Source organism: Hydractinia symbiolongicarpus, chromosome 2 (genome assembly GCF_029227915.1).
Source record: "Hydractinia symbiolongicarpus strain clone_291-10 chromosome 2, HSymV2.1, whole genome shotgun sequence".
Taxonomy (NCBI): domain Eukaryota; kingdom Metazoa; phylum Cnidaria; class Hydrozoa; order Anthoathecata; family Hydractiniidae; genus Hydractinia; species Hydractinia symbiolongicarpus.
In genome coordinates this window covers 17,420,099-17,437,338 of record NC_079876.1, presented here as the reverse complement: position 1 = coordinate 17,437,338, position 17,240 = coordinate 17,420,099, and the positions used below count along the sequence as shown (strand labels likewise).

At 32.4% G+C, this 17,240-nt stretch overlaps 1 protein-coding gene across 1 annotated transcript; it reads right to left on the bottom strand.

The window, feature by feature from the left end:
* Positions 1-8,314: 8,314 nt before the first annotated feature.
* Positions 8,315-15,393, bottom strand: LOC130629737 (uncharacterized protein PF3D7_1120000-like). Its single transcript, XM_057443076.1, has 7 exons — positions 14,846-15,393; positions 14,435-14,473; positions 13,775-14,000; positions 11,182-11,390; positions 9,595-9,657; positions 9,326-9,388; positions 8,315-8,779 (listed from the first exon to the last, which is right to left on the bottom strand). Exons 1-7 carry the CDS (start codon positions 15,270-15,272, stop codon positions 8,676-8,678), a joined length of 1,131 nt encoding a protein of 376 aa, XP_057299059.1. The 5' UTR covers positions 15,273-15,393; the 3' UTR covers positions 8,315-8,675.
* Positions 15,394-17,240: the final 1,847 nt, after the last annotated feature.

Sequence of the window (17,240 nt, the reverse complement as noted above, 5' to 3'; positions counted from 1 at the left end):
ATCTGTTATGTTGCACGAAGTATGTTACATTCCCCCGTACCAAGAATGTATACAAACCTTGCTTTAAAAATAGAGGTAGAAATAGCTATTGTTTCGGCATCCCTTTGATATCCATGCGTGATGTGCATTTCATTGGATTTCTACAAAAAAACATTAGGTAATCTTTCAGCTTTCAGAAAAATTTTGCGATGGTGTTATTTGCCTCTTGATACATTTGGAAATACGATGTAAAGTTGAACTAAGATCAGAGAATCCTGCTGATTTATTTAGATAAATTTTGAAGTAATGGAACCATACATGTGTATACATAGCTATATTTGTAAATTGTATGTAGCTATATACACGTTTTTGTGCTTGCTCAGGCATTTTCCTGGGCAGGACATGTCACGTGATACTTTTAATCCATTTACAGGTCCGTATTTTGTAGGGTACTTAATATGAATTAAGGGAAAACACACTGTTCACCCAGTCACCTCTTCTAAAATGTGGGCTCAATTTTCACAGATTCTTTGTTTTCTAACTTCAAACCTGGCATATTGTGTAGTTTTAGGTGAGTTTTTGCTAGCTTAGCGTTATTTTATTTCACATACTTGTAGTTCTTGTTTAATCAAAGTTTGTTTTTTGAGAGTTTGACTGTGAAACGTGTGTGTTTTCTCTCAACCGAAAATTATACCACGTGACAATTGTACGTGACAGTTTGACCGTGCTAATTTTTGTAAAAGCAGGACCATGTAGTGTAAATTCCTTATCTATAGATTTTTTTTTATTATAGTAATGAAATTGACTTTTTAACTTTTAACTGGATTTCTTTAATCTGGTTATCTGTTGTTTATATTTTCTTCTTGTGCTAACATACGCAAATGGTATATACTCATAAATCCATTAATGTTTGAGTAGTTCTTATACAGTGATGTTGCAATGATGTGACCTTTACAATTATAAAATTTAGAAATTTAACTTCTGTTAAGCTTTTTGAATATTTTATAATATGTACCTTTCACCACACACATTTTTAGAATTTAGGCCATAATGCCCAATGCAAGAATGCATGGGATGAACAGAAGTTTGCTGCTCATTTATTTCTAATATAGGAGAGTTATGATGAGAAAAAATGTTGTATATATTTGTTATAGTGTATTAATAATTGTTTACTTTATGAAGGCTATTTCATATTCCTGCACATGGTCTTTTTCTTGCATCGACAGATTTTTATGACCATATTTTTGTTTATTTACAAGATTGGATTGTGTGCTCAAACCAACTGGTTTTCTTGTTGTCATTGATACAAGTAAAGTCAAGCAACGAAAAATAGGCTGAGAAAAGTAAAGGTTGTGATGGAGAAAATGTGAGACGCTAATAAAAACACTTTATTTTTTTAGTTCTCCAAATTTGGAAGAACTGTGTCAATTTCTTATTATTTTGATTAGAAAAAAAAACAAAATGTTTAATTCTTTTTCTGAAGATCCCGCAAATGATCAAACCACTTTAACTGCGCCTTGCGTAGAACTAACTTGAAATAATGTAGAATTGAATGCGTGTGTATGTCTGGACTATCACAGCAGTTCTTCAACTGGAATTGTTTAACTTCATCGTACTTGTGCGCGCCTTGGTAATTGCGTTCAGTCAAGCAACGGTAGGAAAACTAAATGAAAGTGAAAGAAAAATATATGATACAAAGAATGGCAATCGATGTGTTCATTTGAGTATCATATCAGTATAGCTTGATTATCCCTTTAATAATTAACCTTGATTATCCCTTTAATAATTCATGTCCTATGTGTTCATTAGGCGCTACATTAATAGTAAGTGCCTAAGCCCCGGCTGACGTGGTATGCGTTCTTGCGAATCACAATTGAAAGGACAGATAAGTGCCTAATTCACAATGCTCCAATAAAATAGGGGAAGTTTGGATTCGTTTTAAAGATTTTCAAAAAATTTCAAATTGAAAGAAAAAGTATTAATTTGCTGGAATTTTATAATTAAATTTATTTATCAAATTTTATAGCTTTTAGACGGGGTGGTGGGGGGGGGGTTTGGGGTAATAGAAGGGCTAAAAAAATAGAGGGGACTAAATAAATAATAGAATTTTAAACACCATCTCTATTTTTAATATTAATGTTATAACACTAGTCGTTAGGCCGTGGAAAAATCCACGGGTTCGCCCGTCCTTGTTATACCGCATATTGCGTGCGTCTCGCTACTTGCAAAGCTAAGCTACCATTTTGCGTGACAGACAGACGGATAGACAGACGTATACGGGTATTATAATATAGATAAGGTTAACTTCATCTGTTTCATCATCATCTGGTCACAGAAAATATTTGGAGATGGACTTGTAGGGCCTGGAACATACACAGCCCGCTGTAAAAAAAACATGGGTGTTTTGCCAACAAAACTTAGGGAGAAAAAATTAAAGCTGCAGCATATGGATATCGTTGTATGCGACGTTAAATCAACAAAAGGGAGGGGGGATAAATAATTTTTTAAGTCGCTGAAGAGAGGGTTATTAAAAGGGGTGGGGTGGAGGGGGGCTAAATAAAGGGAGGGTGCTAAAAAAGGGAAATTGCAGTACTTAGTTTAAACCAATACAACAATCCTTGCAAAATTTTACAATGTTTAATCAGTATCTCTTTAATTTTGAAGTAAATTTGGAAAATATTTTCCGAATTAATCGCACATGAACATCACGCACTTGTAATTGGATACCTTACATCTGTTGAAGCCAAAGAACAGTTAGTCTTTGAAGCCCGGAATTTGACGACAATATATTCGTAAATAAAAATTCACTAATAACACAAAGGTATTATCTTGCGTAAACCTACCTGTCTGGCATGTCTCATATGACAACTCATTTCCTTAAGCTTTGTTAAAAGAGAAGTTTGATTGTGTCTTTGTTGGTTGGAATTGGTGATGTTTTTAAAGTATGGTTCGATGTTAGCCAGAAGCTGAATAATTTCTTCATATATTTCCTGCACATGGACAAGCAGCACAAAAAATTACTTAACCCGGTTTCTCACAATATTCTTTGTATATTAAAGGAATTGTTAACTGCACAATCAAATTTATATTGCATTTAAAACTAATAGGTTATAAATGGTTTGAAACATTTTGAAAATATTATGTTTCAAAAATATGTACTGGATCACAGTGCATGAGTTAAAACTACACAATGTAACGTGAGGAGTCTGAGTAAGGTTAACAATGTTTCTGCTCACAGCATTGAAGTCAGGTATTGTTAAATTCAGGTATTCACTAAAGTCATTGCTACAAGAATGTTGTTTTAACAAAAAAGGGAAGAAAAAAAATATCTAATATGTGCCACCTTTTCATCGCCTTTATTCAGGATGTCTTTGAGTTTAGTGGAAGATATAAATGAAAGATAGCAAGTTACCAAATTGCAATTTCCTTTGCTTTTTGGCGAGACTGCCTAAAAAAGATATGTTTAATTTAATAATAATACAATAGGTGCAAGCAGTATTTACATAACTAGGAAATTCACATAAGTCACTTTGTACTCGTGGATTGACTTTTGCAGGAGCATAAAGTAAAATAAGACAACATCAAATGTATTTCTGCTGCAACTTACATAGTTTGCCAATTCTCTGTTTGTTTCACTTAACATATGATTTGTTATATTGTAGATGATGGCATAGAACCTGTATGTGTAAGCGCAACCACGGAATTTGTTCTCGCACTGAGTACAACATATCATGGGCACACAACCTGAAATAAAATTTACAGCCATCAGTAATCAAGATAAGAAATTATTTTAAACAACCGTAAACTAAAAGGAAAGACAAGTGCAGCATTAGTGTCAGTTCTAAATTTGGTTGTGAAAAGTACTCTAGTGTTTTGATTTTTGACAACACAATGTAAACCAATTAAATTAGTGTTCTTGTTCCACTTTTTTGTAAATCAATGTGCAAAAAAAAATATTTAAAATACTTCTTTTATTAGAAATGCAGAGATTAATTTTAAAGAATTTTATTTGTGACTTTGTTGCTCAAAATCTGAGAAGGGCACGAATGCTTGCTGAATACTGGTACTGGTAAGCAACAGTTTATTATCTTTTGAATAAATAATGTAAAGTTAATCTTGCCGCTATTTCGCATGTCTGGTATGAAGACTCTAAAGGTAACAGAATCGATCACCACCACCATTGATGGTAAATGTAGCTGTTATAAAATCCAAATATAAAACACCATACAGCTTTGAGCAATCTAATGCTGATAAAGTTTGAAAGTACTTTGGATATTGGAGGACTTAAGACAAATTTTGAACGATAACTGAATTAAAGTTTCATCTAAGTGCACGGCCGTTTGATTGACATTTTATTTTCTGATATTATTTGAAAACGCTTCTCAATATTTTTATTGGTTTTTAAAATCATTCACTCCTTTTCAGCTCAAAAATGTTGTGTCATTTTATATAAGAAACATATAAAAAAGCGCATCCCACCGACAGTCAATTAAAATGCAGAGTGGACGATGATTTAGCTGTAATAAATCGCTAACTGGTCTTCTTTATTAATGTACAATCCAGATACTGTTGGAAATAGAGAAAACCATCTTATGAAACACAAATGAAACTGACCACAACGCACACAGGTAGGAAAGTTACTTACAAGAAAATATAAATAAAAACATTTTAGGATTCATTCCATGGTATCCTTGCTTCATATCCATAATCCAGAAAGTATCTCGAAAAGATATAAAAGTATATTGACTGCGTGTTATTTTATAGTGTCTGGTCCACGGACATCCCCACCCTCACAAACTTTATCCTGGTAATAGCAGATAAAACCGGTTGCGAAATGGAGCATCATTACCCCAAAATGTTATGCCCGCAGTCCCCTTCCATGCACAATAGTAAAAACTGTTTTTTATATTTCTTGCGCAATGATATATAAATATCTTGAAGAAGCTTAAAATACACACTTTTTTGCCCACGCTTTCAAAATTTCAATAATTTAATGAAAAGGCTTTTATGCATTTTTAGAACCTGAAAATTTGAAGATGGAAATAGATTATATTGACGTTTTGATGTCAACTTTTCAAAACGTAAAAGAAAAATTAGAAATTTGTAAAACCCACTGATTGAAATGTATCAGTTAACTAAACTTGGGGAAAAAAGCATTCACTTCAGTAAAAATACTACCCCACCTATGACGTTTGAAGTTTAGTATTAAAGAACTGGGTTGGAGTTTTTATTATATTTGCGTCAATGTACAGTTGTCGGTCGATCTTTATGTGTGCAAAGTCATGGAACGGACACAGAAGAATTCATATATTTGGTTAGCAGAACTTAAGTTGAGAAAAAAATGAGATTATTTTAATACCATCTTTAAGGATTAGATTTCCAAATACATTCTGTTATATTTTACTCAGTTGTCGTAGATAGTCGAACTTTTCTCCCTATTATTGTTTATTAGGAAGAAGGGGTAAAATAGTAAATCTGCGAATATCTTTTTTACTTCAATTTGTCATGCATAGGACAGTTTCCACCTTAAATAATTAACAAAAAATTGACCATGCGTACGAAATACTTCACATTGTCCTTTCAAAGAGGGACTTCCAAAAAAAAGGATGACGTAAATAATGGCGTCGTTTCTAAATTGGTGTCACTTGGCTTTAAGGAGTTTGGGGACTTTATAAGGATATAATGGTTTTTCTATCACGTATATTGGTTTGTGACATCACATTATTTGAACGTTATTCCAATATGAATTTAAAGGATTTGACCAAGCCTTCTTTACGTCATAAGATAGCTTTGTTAATAGGACATGTTTACTTCAATAAAAGCTTTTGTAAAAGAAGTTAGCTGTTTTTTATTACGTCTTCGTTTATTTTTATAGAAAAGGTGTTTTGACAAGAATTTTTTAGGAAATGAATAAAATTATACCAAGAAATCGTGACCTTCAGTACTTTTATTGTTTCAAAAGGAACAATTTTTTGACACCGAACATGCTTTTTTAACTCGAAAAAATAAAGATGGTTTTCACAAGTTATACTTCTACTTACTTTCACAGCAATGCTGGGCATCTTATATATAAAATAAGATCAAACTGAAATTAATAATCTCACATGATTGGCTAAAATCATGGATATACGTATATCCATGCTAAAATGAAGGGCCTATATTTTTTGTGGAAATATAATTAAACAGAATCATGTCAAAATTCTTGCATATTTCAATGTCAAATACAAGTAAAAAAAAGAGAGACAAGTGATTATTTTATCTTCCCTATTGGACCAAGCACGAATATGTTTATCACAATGAGCATTTGTTAGTATAGATACTTGATTTAACAAAAAAAAAACGTGTTGTCCAACGTATTATTTAACATGTATAACAATTTGTCGGACAAAAAACTCTTTTTTTACGTATTTGAGAATTCAACTGTTCAAAAACTAGCAGAAAATATACCGTTTTATTTCCAAAATTCTACTACTTATCAGCATTTGTATGTAACTCATAGAAATACCTACATTTTCTTCTGGGTAATTAACATTTTAAAGTTCCTCTGCTTTCTAGGATAAAAAAGCTAAATATGCTTTTTTCCTGGCTTTTTTATTACTTTACTTGGACAGGGGTAATTATTAGTGATCTACGTACCTCCCAAAACAAAAAGCTTAAGATAAAAATTGCCAAAAAGGTGAATGTGGAAAATGTCACTTTTAGTATAACCCTTACTACGCTGTCTGATTGGTTGTCTTTATTTCTTGAAAGTTTGCAACAACAAATCGTGAATTTATAAATGACGTATTATTCATGATGACACTTTTTAATTGACACCCCCACATTTACATATACTTCTAGTTAAGGTTGGTTTTGCCACTATGGAGTTTTTAAGGCCGTGCTCTGTTTCACATCAAAATATCGAAATGCGCATGTTTAGAACACGCACTTACAAAAAGGCACTGAGAATTCAACGAAGGTGGATTTTCTTTCCAATTTCGGCTATTAATACAGATGTTTTCTTGATTTGGAAAAGTTCATATTTTAGATTAAGTAAAATGGTTTCAAATATATGCATTTACTTTGCATGTTGTCTTTTTCAGAGATTATTAAGTGTGCAAGTAAGCTTTAGCCAATGTTCATTGAAAAAAATTTATATCATGAGCACATGAACTGTTTTTTAACGATGCTAACTAGATCCTTTCCCTATCACATCATTTCCTTTTTTTAGTAAAATTGATTTGTTCTACTCTCTATCTATGACGTCAAGGCCAGTGCCCTTAGTTATCCCACAGGAAATTAACTTTTAAAAAAAACCTTGAAATCTAAAGAATTTTTGTTAATTTAAGATCTCTATAATAATGATTGTATTTTGTCCAAATAGTATTTTAGTTCATAATGCACGAAATATTTTCCCGACATACACAAATAGAATGCCTGGAATAAGAACGTCGATCGAACCCGTGGATTTTTTCTTACGAGTTAACAAATAATTTTACTGTTTTAACTAAATAATTTCAAAACGTTATTCTTAGCATTTATTTTGGAGTGGATAAAATTAATGATCAAGGCTTTATTAGGACTTGCGCAAAAATGGAGTGAATCCTGTATATGTAGCTAAGCCACCTATTTTTCTTGCTATTGTGAGTAGTTGATATAATATTGCTCGCTCTCTTGGCTTCAAGCGAAAGGCCACAGTACTATGTACATAGAAAAAGATGTTTCATGCTGTAGGATACCATTTATGGAACAAAATTTCTATAATGTATTTATCAACAAGCAAACTACCAGATAATGGCGACTAATAATATACAATAATATGAAGTTATATACAAACAACGGCAAATTTCATACAACTAAATATAAAGTTATAACCATTTACAAAAGTTACAAGAAATAAGATGCAAACAACAAATAAAAAATGGCTATAGTGAACTTCCTATATCTATCTATATCTTCCTACTCGAAAAATTAGTTCTCAATTTAAGTTGGATAATTAGAATGTTTTAGTTTGAAAACATTTCATCTGTTTATTTTATTTTGATTACAAGACATCTTCACACACATTTCATAGCTGATGTTCTTTTTATGAAAGATATAAAAATTAGAATATAAAGTTAACTTTAAGACAAAAAAAGGGTCTTGCTTGCAAAAGCGCAAAAAGCAGAAAGAAAACGACCATATGGAATAAGTATTCAATAACGCTACAAGATTTAAAATTTTTCTTTCGATCCCGAGATTACTGTTTCTGACTACATTATGTATTTGGTTGATTTTACTGTGTTTGGTGTACATACGTTTTGTGTCTACACTGCTCAAACTTAGAAGAATAAAAGAATAAAAAAAGTTTCTACAATTCTGCAATAAACAATATTATTTATTTATTTATTTAATCCTATCTGATATATTATAGTAGCAGCCAACAGCATCCCTGCCAGCATCCCTGTAGAATCTACAAAAAAAGACCTAATTTAAATTTATGTTTTATGATATAGCAACCTCCCTCACAGCAATAGCGTACACAATTTTGTTTTTATAAATACTGCTATGAATCTAGAATTTTGTTTTGGACAACTACATGGGCGGTTTGTTTGTTTGTTTATAGAAAACCCACTGAAGATGTGATAATTTCATTCAATATCTGTAACTCATAATGTGTCCAATGTTACATATTTGCTTGCCGTAAAGGAGGTTGGCTATGAAAATTTAGCATCGATTTATTTCTTAGCAGCATTTTCTGGTTCTTTTGTTTCTTTCTTTGCTGCTGAACCACGACTGATCTGCTGCCGCATGCCTTTATCTTTTTCAATCGGTTTGTCTCCTATGTAAAATAATATATCACATCAAAAACAGATTTGTAACACCGGAGCATGGTTAAAAAGTCGAATTTCACCACAACGTTGCACAAAAAATAACCCCCTGGTGATTAAATTAAATAACGGTAAAAGCAGGTAGTGCTGTTTGCCCGAAAGTAAATAACTAAACAGGGTGCCACCATGCCTAAGATGTAATTGTTTTTGTTAGCCGTTAAATTAATTAAATATCCCATTTGAAAGTTCGCCGTTTTCTCATTTGGGAACACTAAACACTTTTCTGTAATTTTGAAATGCAAACCTATTTTGCAAGAAATAACTCTTTTTTACCCCCTTCTTTTAACTTTAATAATAAAAACGATTATAGATTGATTTACATAGTCAACTTCAAATTCTTTATTAGCACTTATTGCGCTGTTCCTTTATTATACCCGATTTTCTTTTGTTCTTTTTTATAGTCAGAGACAATTATATAGCTTTGTACAAAAAACGAGAATTGGGATAAACAATGAGATATGTTTCCAGGACTTTCTAAATAATTGAAGTAGACTTACCATTACTAATACACCAATGACAGAGAACGTCAAATAACGTCGACATATTAGACGGTTTATCACCTAAAAAAAATAAGAAATGGATTCTCTTCACTACTTTTTTAAATATCTGATCAACATGTAAATATAATTTGCGATTAGCTGAACACAAGTAAACAAACATTTACGTCGTGAAGACTCGTGTGATTGTTTGAACTTTGCAGACTATTGACCAGACTTAACTTTTCATATTAACAAGATTTGCAGGATCATTAACCGGAATTGTATACCTTCTTGTGAAGAGGAGTCAATTGGTGAAATTAACTCTTCGATCCGTGGAATTTTTGGTGCAGCTAAAACGAACAAACAAAGTTAAAATCGTGAAATAAAACTAATTAAAAAAGGAAAATATATATAAAATAAAAATAAGCATCATTTGAGACTAAAGTTGACACAACCAACCGTTGTGTGAACTTTAATCTTAAATGATTAAATATCAGTTACAGAAAGGTTCATTTTCGCGAAAAGTTGGAAATTTGAGATGAACCCAACTTTCGCATTTGTAAAAATTATCAGGCCTAAACAGAAATAGAGCACTCCGAATGACGACAACTCAATACGAGCGACTAAATGTGACCACGATAGAGTACTAGTGACGACTTTTAAAGAACCACATAATGGCAACGTTATATACAACCGCATATACAATGAAATAAGAGATTGCTGAAACAAAAGGTCAGAAGACTTTGTTCACATATAACGTCTTTTACAATACGCGTTGCAATAATTTATAATGGTAAGTTTTTGCTAATTAACCAGTAGATATGCTTCAAATAAGTGTAAAAAAGACGCCTGCAGTATAAATTGGGTATACACAGTTCTACCAGTTAAAGAAACGTATCCTCTTCAACTCAAAGTTAAAACTTGACTTTGTAAACAGATGTTTAATATTCATATGGAATGTATTCTATATCATCGTTGTTTTAATAATTTATAGGATATCTGTTGAGAGTTGATTTGATACGTGCATTTGTTTTTTAGAACTGTAGCGTTGCGTCATTTCAGTTTCAGGGCACGAGAATTCACAAATGTTTTTTTTCCTTTCAAGAATAAGTCCGGATATATTTGTGTGTGATTGAGTGCTCAAGATCATTCGTGTTCATTTGTGGTCACATGTTGTCGTTTTGGACCATTGATGATCATTTCTCATTATATAGTGGTATTTGTACTTAAATACTGTACTTAACTTTTTCTCATGCGGTGTATACCATAAACTGAGGAAAGAAATTTGAGTTCATCACAAAAAACACGATTGTTTTTTTCTGTTTTTTTTTTATTTATTGCATCAATGGCCTAGCTATATATATAGGTGCATCTAAAAACAACTATTAATTTTTTTCACAAAACTGGTACATTTAACAGTCAAAAAGGTTGAGTCTGTGACATGTTTTTAGGATTGAATGTTTTTATTGCGATCAGAAATCTTAGGAGAATCACTATTATTTGCAAATGTCGACACGCTATTATTGTGGGGTACTTTACAACTTTATTAATGCCGAAAGGGAGATCTTTCGGGTAAAGTTAAGGTTCCCGGTAGCTGTACGGTCGTGCAAAAATCTGAGCACACTGGGGAAAACAGAACTAGGACCGCCAATTTGCAATTAGAATTGTTGCTGGTTAAGTACATTCTCGGTGTTATCAGGAAGTAAAAAGTGCTGGTGAAAAGGTAAAGTTAATAATTATTTTCTTTATTTTATGAGAGTGTTTTTTTTTCTAGTGTAACATGGTTTGAGGAGTTAATGATTTTATGACATCAAAACACACCACAAATACGAGCATAACTTTATTAATTTATTTCTTTATATTTCTCCACTTACTTCCTGTTTTCTTCACATGCTCTAGTATTTCTGATAACTTGGTATTACCAGGCGGTGAGTATCTTGCCACAATGTATGTTTTCTTCGTGTCCTCACGGTACGCCACACCAACCCCAAATTTATTCGTAGCAGGCCATAACAGTTGTGTGAAGGTTAAGGCTTTGTCTAAAACGTCATTACCTACTTCATAGTCTTTAACATGCTTATACCTGGAAGTAAATAAAATTATATGGTGTAAGATATAAGGCTTATGTTCAGATTAAAGCGGTGGTATCTACCTAATACAAACTTACTGACGCTCGAATTTTTTGTTTTGTCAAACGTTACAATACATTCAGTCTTAGTTTTTCCCGATTGTAAACAGTTTTTCCCTGTAAAGACATCTAAATGCATTTTAGGTTTATTATTTGAAGTAACCAACTTCATGGTATTATTTTCCCAATGCATTCTGTAAGGAAAACACCATAATAGAGTTGTCAGTGAACATTGAGTTGTCTGGGATTTTATATTGGTGTTAAAAAGCTTGACAACCTCCTACATTTTTCCTGGGAATAATATAACATGTGTTGTTACATTTATTTTCATCGAATTTACACTATTTTTATTGTGTTTTTAGTAATACGATTTCATCAAAGTTAATGCTATAACAGTAGTATGAATCTGACCAATACTTTCGTTTCTTCTTGAGTGGTTTTACTGGTATTATTATTACTCAGATTGGATTGGCTTTTATTTCAAGTATCACACAATAATAATTTGAATTGTGAGAAAAGAAATTAAATTATACTTTCATTGAAAATTATCCCTTTTAGAAATGAGAAGTCTGGAATGCCTATAGGTTTATATTTGTCCTGTCAAATAGGAAAAATTAACTGGTTTAACAGAGAATTACGCATGACAATATGGCAAGGGGTAAATTGAGAGTCACGATATTACTTAAATAAAGAAAAGCCAAAAATGTTGGCCAGCATTTGAACAGGCTTTGAAAAAAAAACAAATTCAAGCTTTACAATTCGCAGCATGAAGCAAAAATTGAATGATGAATTGAAAGTTTTGAAGAAAAAAGGAAGGAAAGTTTTAACTGAAGGGGGAGGAAGAATTTAAAACAAGACCTATCTTGTGTCAGAGGCTGCTGCCTTATGATGAACTGTGAAAGAAAACATAAGTTTGCTACTTATTATGTAATTCACAATAGAACATTGTGAGGGAGTTTAAAATGAGCTTGTTAATTGAGTTTACATTTGCACCCAACTTGGACCCTGTTTTTGTCTTAAATATATTAACTTAAAAAAATATATTTCTGAGATAGGGCCATTCAATAATTACGTAAAACCAAAACTCGCCCCCTCTGCAACCCACCCAACCACCCAACCCCCTTTCCCCTATTTTTACGTAATATTTCAAATCATAAGGCCTCGTCTATTCATTACCTGTAATACCAAAAAACAGACAAATTAATGTTCTAATATGAGAAAAGGTATAAGAGGGCCATTTATTTAGCACACCAGATGACATTTTTGGTACTTCTGTGTAAGTCTAGAGGCAACAAACAAATTCAGGATGTAGATTATACGCTAATATAACTGAAAACATCCGTAATACATAAAAATTCTTTGTTACATAACAAAACAATTCTTTTAGAAGCACGATATAAAGACATTTGCATAAAGTTAACTTATGTTCTTCATTTTCAAGAGAAGTTAGGTACACCTTAATATTATGTCATGTATGTTTTTACTAAATCAGCCTTACTTGTGCATAATAAGTAGGGCTGTATAATGAACTGCGCAACAGCAGTAGCGTCATGCACACTCAAGTCATATCTAATTCTTTCTCGTGCCACTTAAGTGTTTCATGTATAAAGACGGTAAAGCCGTATTCTTATGTTTAACGTTAATAAGTTCTTCACAACTTTATTTACTCTTATTTCTGTTGTATAAAATGTTGTGAAAACATATGTCTGAAATGGATGACATAGGTCTGTATGCACAGTTCTATAGCTGTATAATACTCCAACTTTAAAAAGAACTTTACAAACATTGGGAAGGAGGAGAGAGAGGAGGAGGAGAGCCCTTAAGAAATATTGTCGACCTTTGGACCTCAAACGCTTCGAAATAGCTTTAACTTTTTTATAACGAATATACATGCTCAGTAAAAATTGGATGGCAGAGAGGGATCAGGTTTAATGGGGTCATAGTCACTCGGAATAAAAGCTGGTTAGGCAAATCGGCACAGGCATTTTCTCCTTTTCTTCCGTTTCTCAATTAGTCACGTGACACTGTTTAGTGCACATCCTTGTCTCACAAATGACATAAACCGTTCAACTCTCCAACTAGATTTAACTAGTACAATGCCAGGTGGTAACTGCTCAATAACAGGCTGTGGAGCTTGTAGAAGAACAAAGGGAATTGGTATTTTCAAACATTTTTTGATTTATTACTTTTCGGCGCGCGTTATGGAGTGCTGAAATGACACTTGCCTAACCAGGACTTTATTATGAGTGACTAAGATGGGGTCGTGTTTGGACTCACAACTTAGCGAGTGCCCTAGAAATGAGCTAGCAAACCTTCTAAAAAATGTCAAACAAACTCACCAGCACAAGACAGCTTGATAGCTTCGTGCAGAAACACTCGTTCCTTCCGACAGGTATAAATTCTCACCATAGTCATTTGTCTTTGGATCTGAAAGTTTTAATTCTGAATTTTGTTTTGCTAATTCTACTGCCCACTCCTGAGCACTGTTAGCTAAATCTTCGTCCCATTTTAATTCGGTTAAATTGTGCGTCTTTCGAATTTTGTTGTGAGCAAAGATAGCGATTTCTAAATGGAAATAGTTTGATTGTTATTGATCATATACCCTAGTATTCAGTTGTCAAACTATAAAACATATTATATGTGCTATCTTCTGTGTATTACGTAATACAGCTTTCATGTATTTTTATGTTTAAAGGGAAGAGATACTTCAAACATGGCATGCAAAAGCATAATACATATATTGTTGGTATTCTTTTAAGTCCTATGTTCAATCGTTCGCTGATCATGACTTTTATATTATAGTTCAGTTTTACAGCTCATGATTGTTAACTAATCTCACTTCAATCTCAAAAGTCACAAATGCAGGCAATCAAACCTAAAAACACTTTACTCGAATTAACATTGAAATGCATAGCAGACCATTCTATGAGTCTATTCGTTCATTCTTCGTCTCGTTTACTATATGCAACACAACTACGTAAGTAAAACGAATTTTTTACCTTTATCGTTCTGTGTTGTGATTGGTGGTTGTTCTAGTCCTAAAAGAGTTAAATTGGGCTTAGTACCTGATAATAGCCATTGCTTAGTCAGTTACTTTTTCACCAAAGTTACACCTAATTTTTTCCTTAAAGTATTTATCCTTGAGTAAGAGAGTAAAGTTTACTACCCATGGTTATTGAAGAAGCTGGAAACACATTGTATTGATTTCTTAACTACAATAACTAAAGCTAGGTCTTGAATTAAGAGATGCATTGTAGCTACATAAAATTGAAAGAATCTGATTGGCTAGGTTTAAATTATTGATAGAGCATGACGTTCTGCAACAAAGGAGTAATTATCTAATTAACCAATCAATTCACAGTATATAACAATGATTCGGGTTTTTATTCACATAAAGAAACTATGTATACCGGCTGCGTTGCTTGGTTCTTCTTTTGTTTCTGTTTTTTTTGCTGTTTTTGTTTCTTCTGTTTTATTTTCAACTTCCTCTAGCTTCTTCGATTCCACTTTTGCTGGACCGTCTGTCTGATCTGTAGTTTTTACATCTTCTTTTTTCGTTTTTTCAACTTTTGTTTCCACTGATGGTTTTTGTTCTTCTTGTTTTTCTTCTATTTCTTTTATTTCTTCTTTCGGTTCTTCGACTGGTTTTTCATCTTTATTTTCTACTACTCCTTCTTCTTCGGGATTTATTAATTCCTCTTGTTTAATTTCTTCACCTTGACTTTCTTCTTTGACTTCAACTTGCTCTCCACTTTGCTCAACCAGTGCTTCATTCTGCTCGACCTGTTCTGCATTTTTCTCCTCTATTTTGTCGACTTGCTTTTCTTCGTCAGCCATTTTTTTCAACGTTAGAAAATGCAGTAATACTTTCAAAATATAGAGATGAAAAATTCAAATTAAAAACACTTAGATTTGTCACATAGCGTTTGCAAAACCTAGCTACTTTTGCAACTATAGCTCACACAAACACAAGTGAAGACGGGTGTAAGATTAATTCAAAATTATATAAGCGTAACGCGGTTTTGTCAATAATTTGACCCCCTGAGTTTAAAGTAGCTACATGCATTTATGTTCCATTCAATATTAATTTTTTTATTCATTAAAAGGATTTCAAGTTATGAATAGTAAAGCATGAAATTTTAAAGATGACAAAAAATAGACCTGTATTGTAAACTGAATTTTTAAAACTTCATTGCTTAATAATTTATCATCACAGAACAAAAGCAAAATATAATCTTTCCAATATCATGTTAGTAAGAACTAAAAATTACATGGTATTTTTTTTTTAATTTATGTCTATAATAATCCATATTATAATAAGTCTGTCTGTTATGCAAAATAGTAACTGCAGTAGCAGTAGACACACAAAATGCGGTAAATAAAGGACGGGTGAACCCGTGGATTTATTCACCGGTCACCGACTAGTATTATTCATTTGTAGTAAGTTATCTATAATTTGTAAGTATGAACGCACTTAATTATTGTCACACCTCACTAAAAAAGCTCTTCAATGTTTTAGACTTTTTGTTTATTTGGCGCGTCAATAAATTGGTATATTATAACTAAATAGAATGCCATTTGATCTACTGTTTTAATTTCTTTAATTCTGCGCCGTATATTTTCTTTGACTTTTTTCCTACTTCAAAATTCAATTTTTCCTACTTCAAAAATTTTACTCTAACATTAAAAAAAACTTAATCAACACATTCAATGTCAAAGTAAGTTATGAGATTTCGAAAAAGTAACAGATGAGTCCTTGTGTTCAATAGTATCAGTATTTTAAACACAAACTGTCGAACTCTCTAAAACAAGTAAGTCAAGTCAAGTAACTATCTGTCGACCTTCAACCACACCTTGGGTAGGCATGGAGAAAGAAATGCTTTTAGCAACAAATTTTATGATTTGCTCCCTCAACGAATATTTATATTATTGATGACAAAAAAGACGCATTGGAAAACTGTAGGAGTGGAAGTATTCATTGCAAGAAGCGTCGACAAATTCAGCACGAACTTTTTTTGGCGATGCATGATTACTAGTTGCAGCGACAGGCGAATTGAAGAAGAATTTAAAGAAACATATTGGGTGATAGTCTTTTATTTGTATTTCTAACATTGATGTTTGTTAAAATGGGGGTACTGCATTTTTGGGTTTGGATAAAATTTTCAAATTTAGAACGTTTTTTGTGATGCCGTTTCGTTTATATACATATTTTTTTAGCTGCTGAAAAAAAGGGCAATAACATAAAAAGTCATTAGCAAACAATATTCATGTGTGAAGCAATCCAATCGACTAATAGCGGTCTACGCTGAGGACAAGTTTTATATTTTTTGCCACGTTTTATCACCATAACTTGAGCAAGTTAAAAATTATTGTTGAGGTAGTTAAACCCACCCTCCTTCTCCATTACAGGATGCACAGTTTAAATAAGGTTAACCCTATTAGCTTCGGGGGAGTCAAAGTACCCGCGGCCACTTTTTTGATTTGATATAACTTTTGATAGGCATGTATTTGAGTGCTGAGATTTTGTTAATTTACCAACTTTAGTAGGACTTAGAGAATTATTATACTTTGCTGGGGGGGGGGGTGCGTTTTTTTAGAACGGGTGCAATTTTTTGCGAATTTTAAAGACCTGACAAGCATGATGAGTGTTGTAAGATGTTGTATTGGTTATAGAATTATTTATTTCTTGTAAGAGATATATAGATTCTAGGAAAAAAATACAGAACAGATTTAAACGAATTATCGTTTCACAGAAATGTCGCTATTTCTGATCCCAGTGAGGTTGCTATATTGTATTTCTTACCT

What these genes read in the sequence shown, in the direction of transcription:
- LOC130629737 (XM_057443076.1), bottom strand. Translation starts at nt 15,272, where the DNA reads ATGGCTGACGAAGAAAAGCAAGTCGACAAAATAGAGGAGAAAAATGCA. An exon ending in TATCAAGCTGTCTTGTGCTG is followed by an intron (nt 11,391 to 13,774) that starts GTGAGTTTGTTT and finishes ATTTACTTCCAG; the next exon opens with GTATAAGCATGTTAAAGACT. An exon ending in TCATTGGTGTATTAGTAATG is followed by an intron (nt 8,780 to 9,325) that starts GTAAGTCTACTT and finishes TATTTTACATAG; the next exon opens with GAGACAAACCGATTGAAAAA.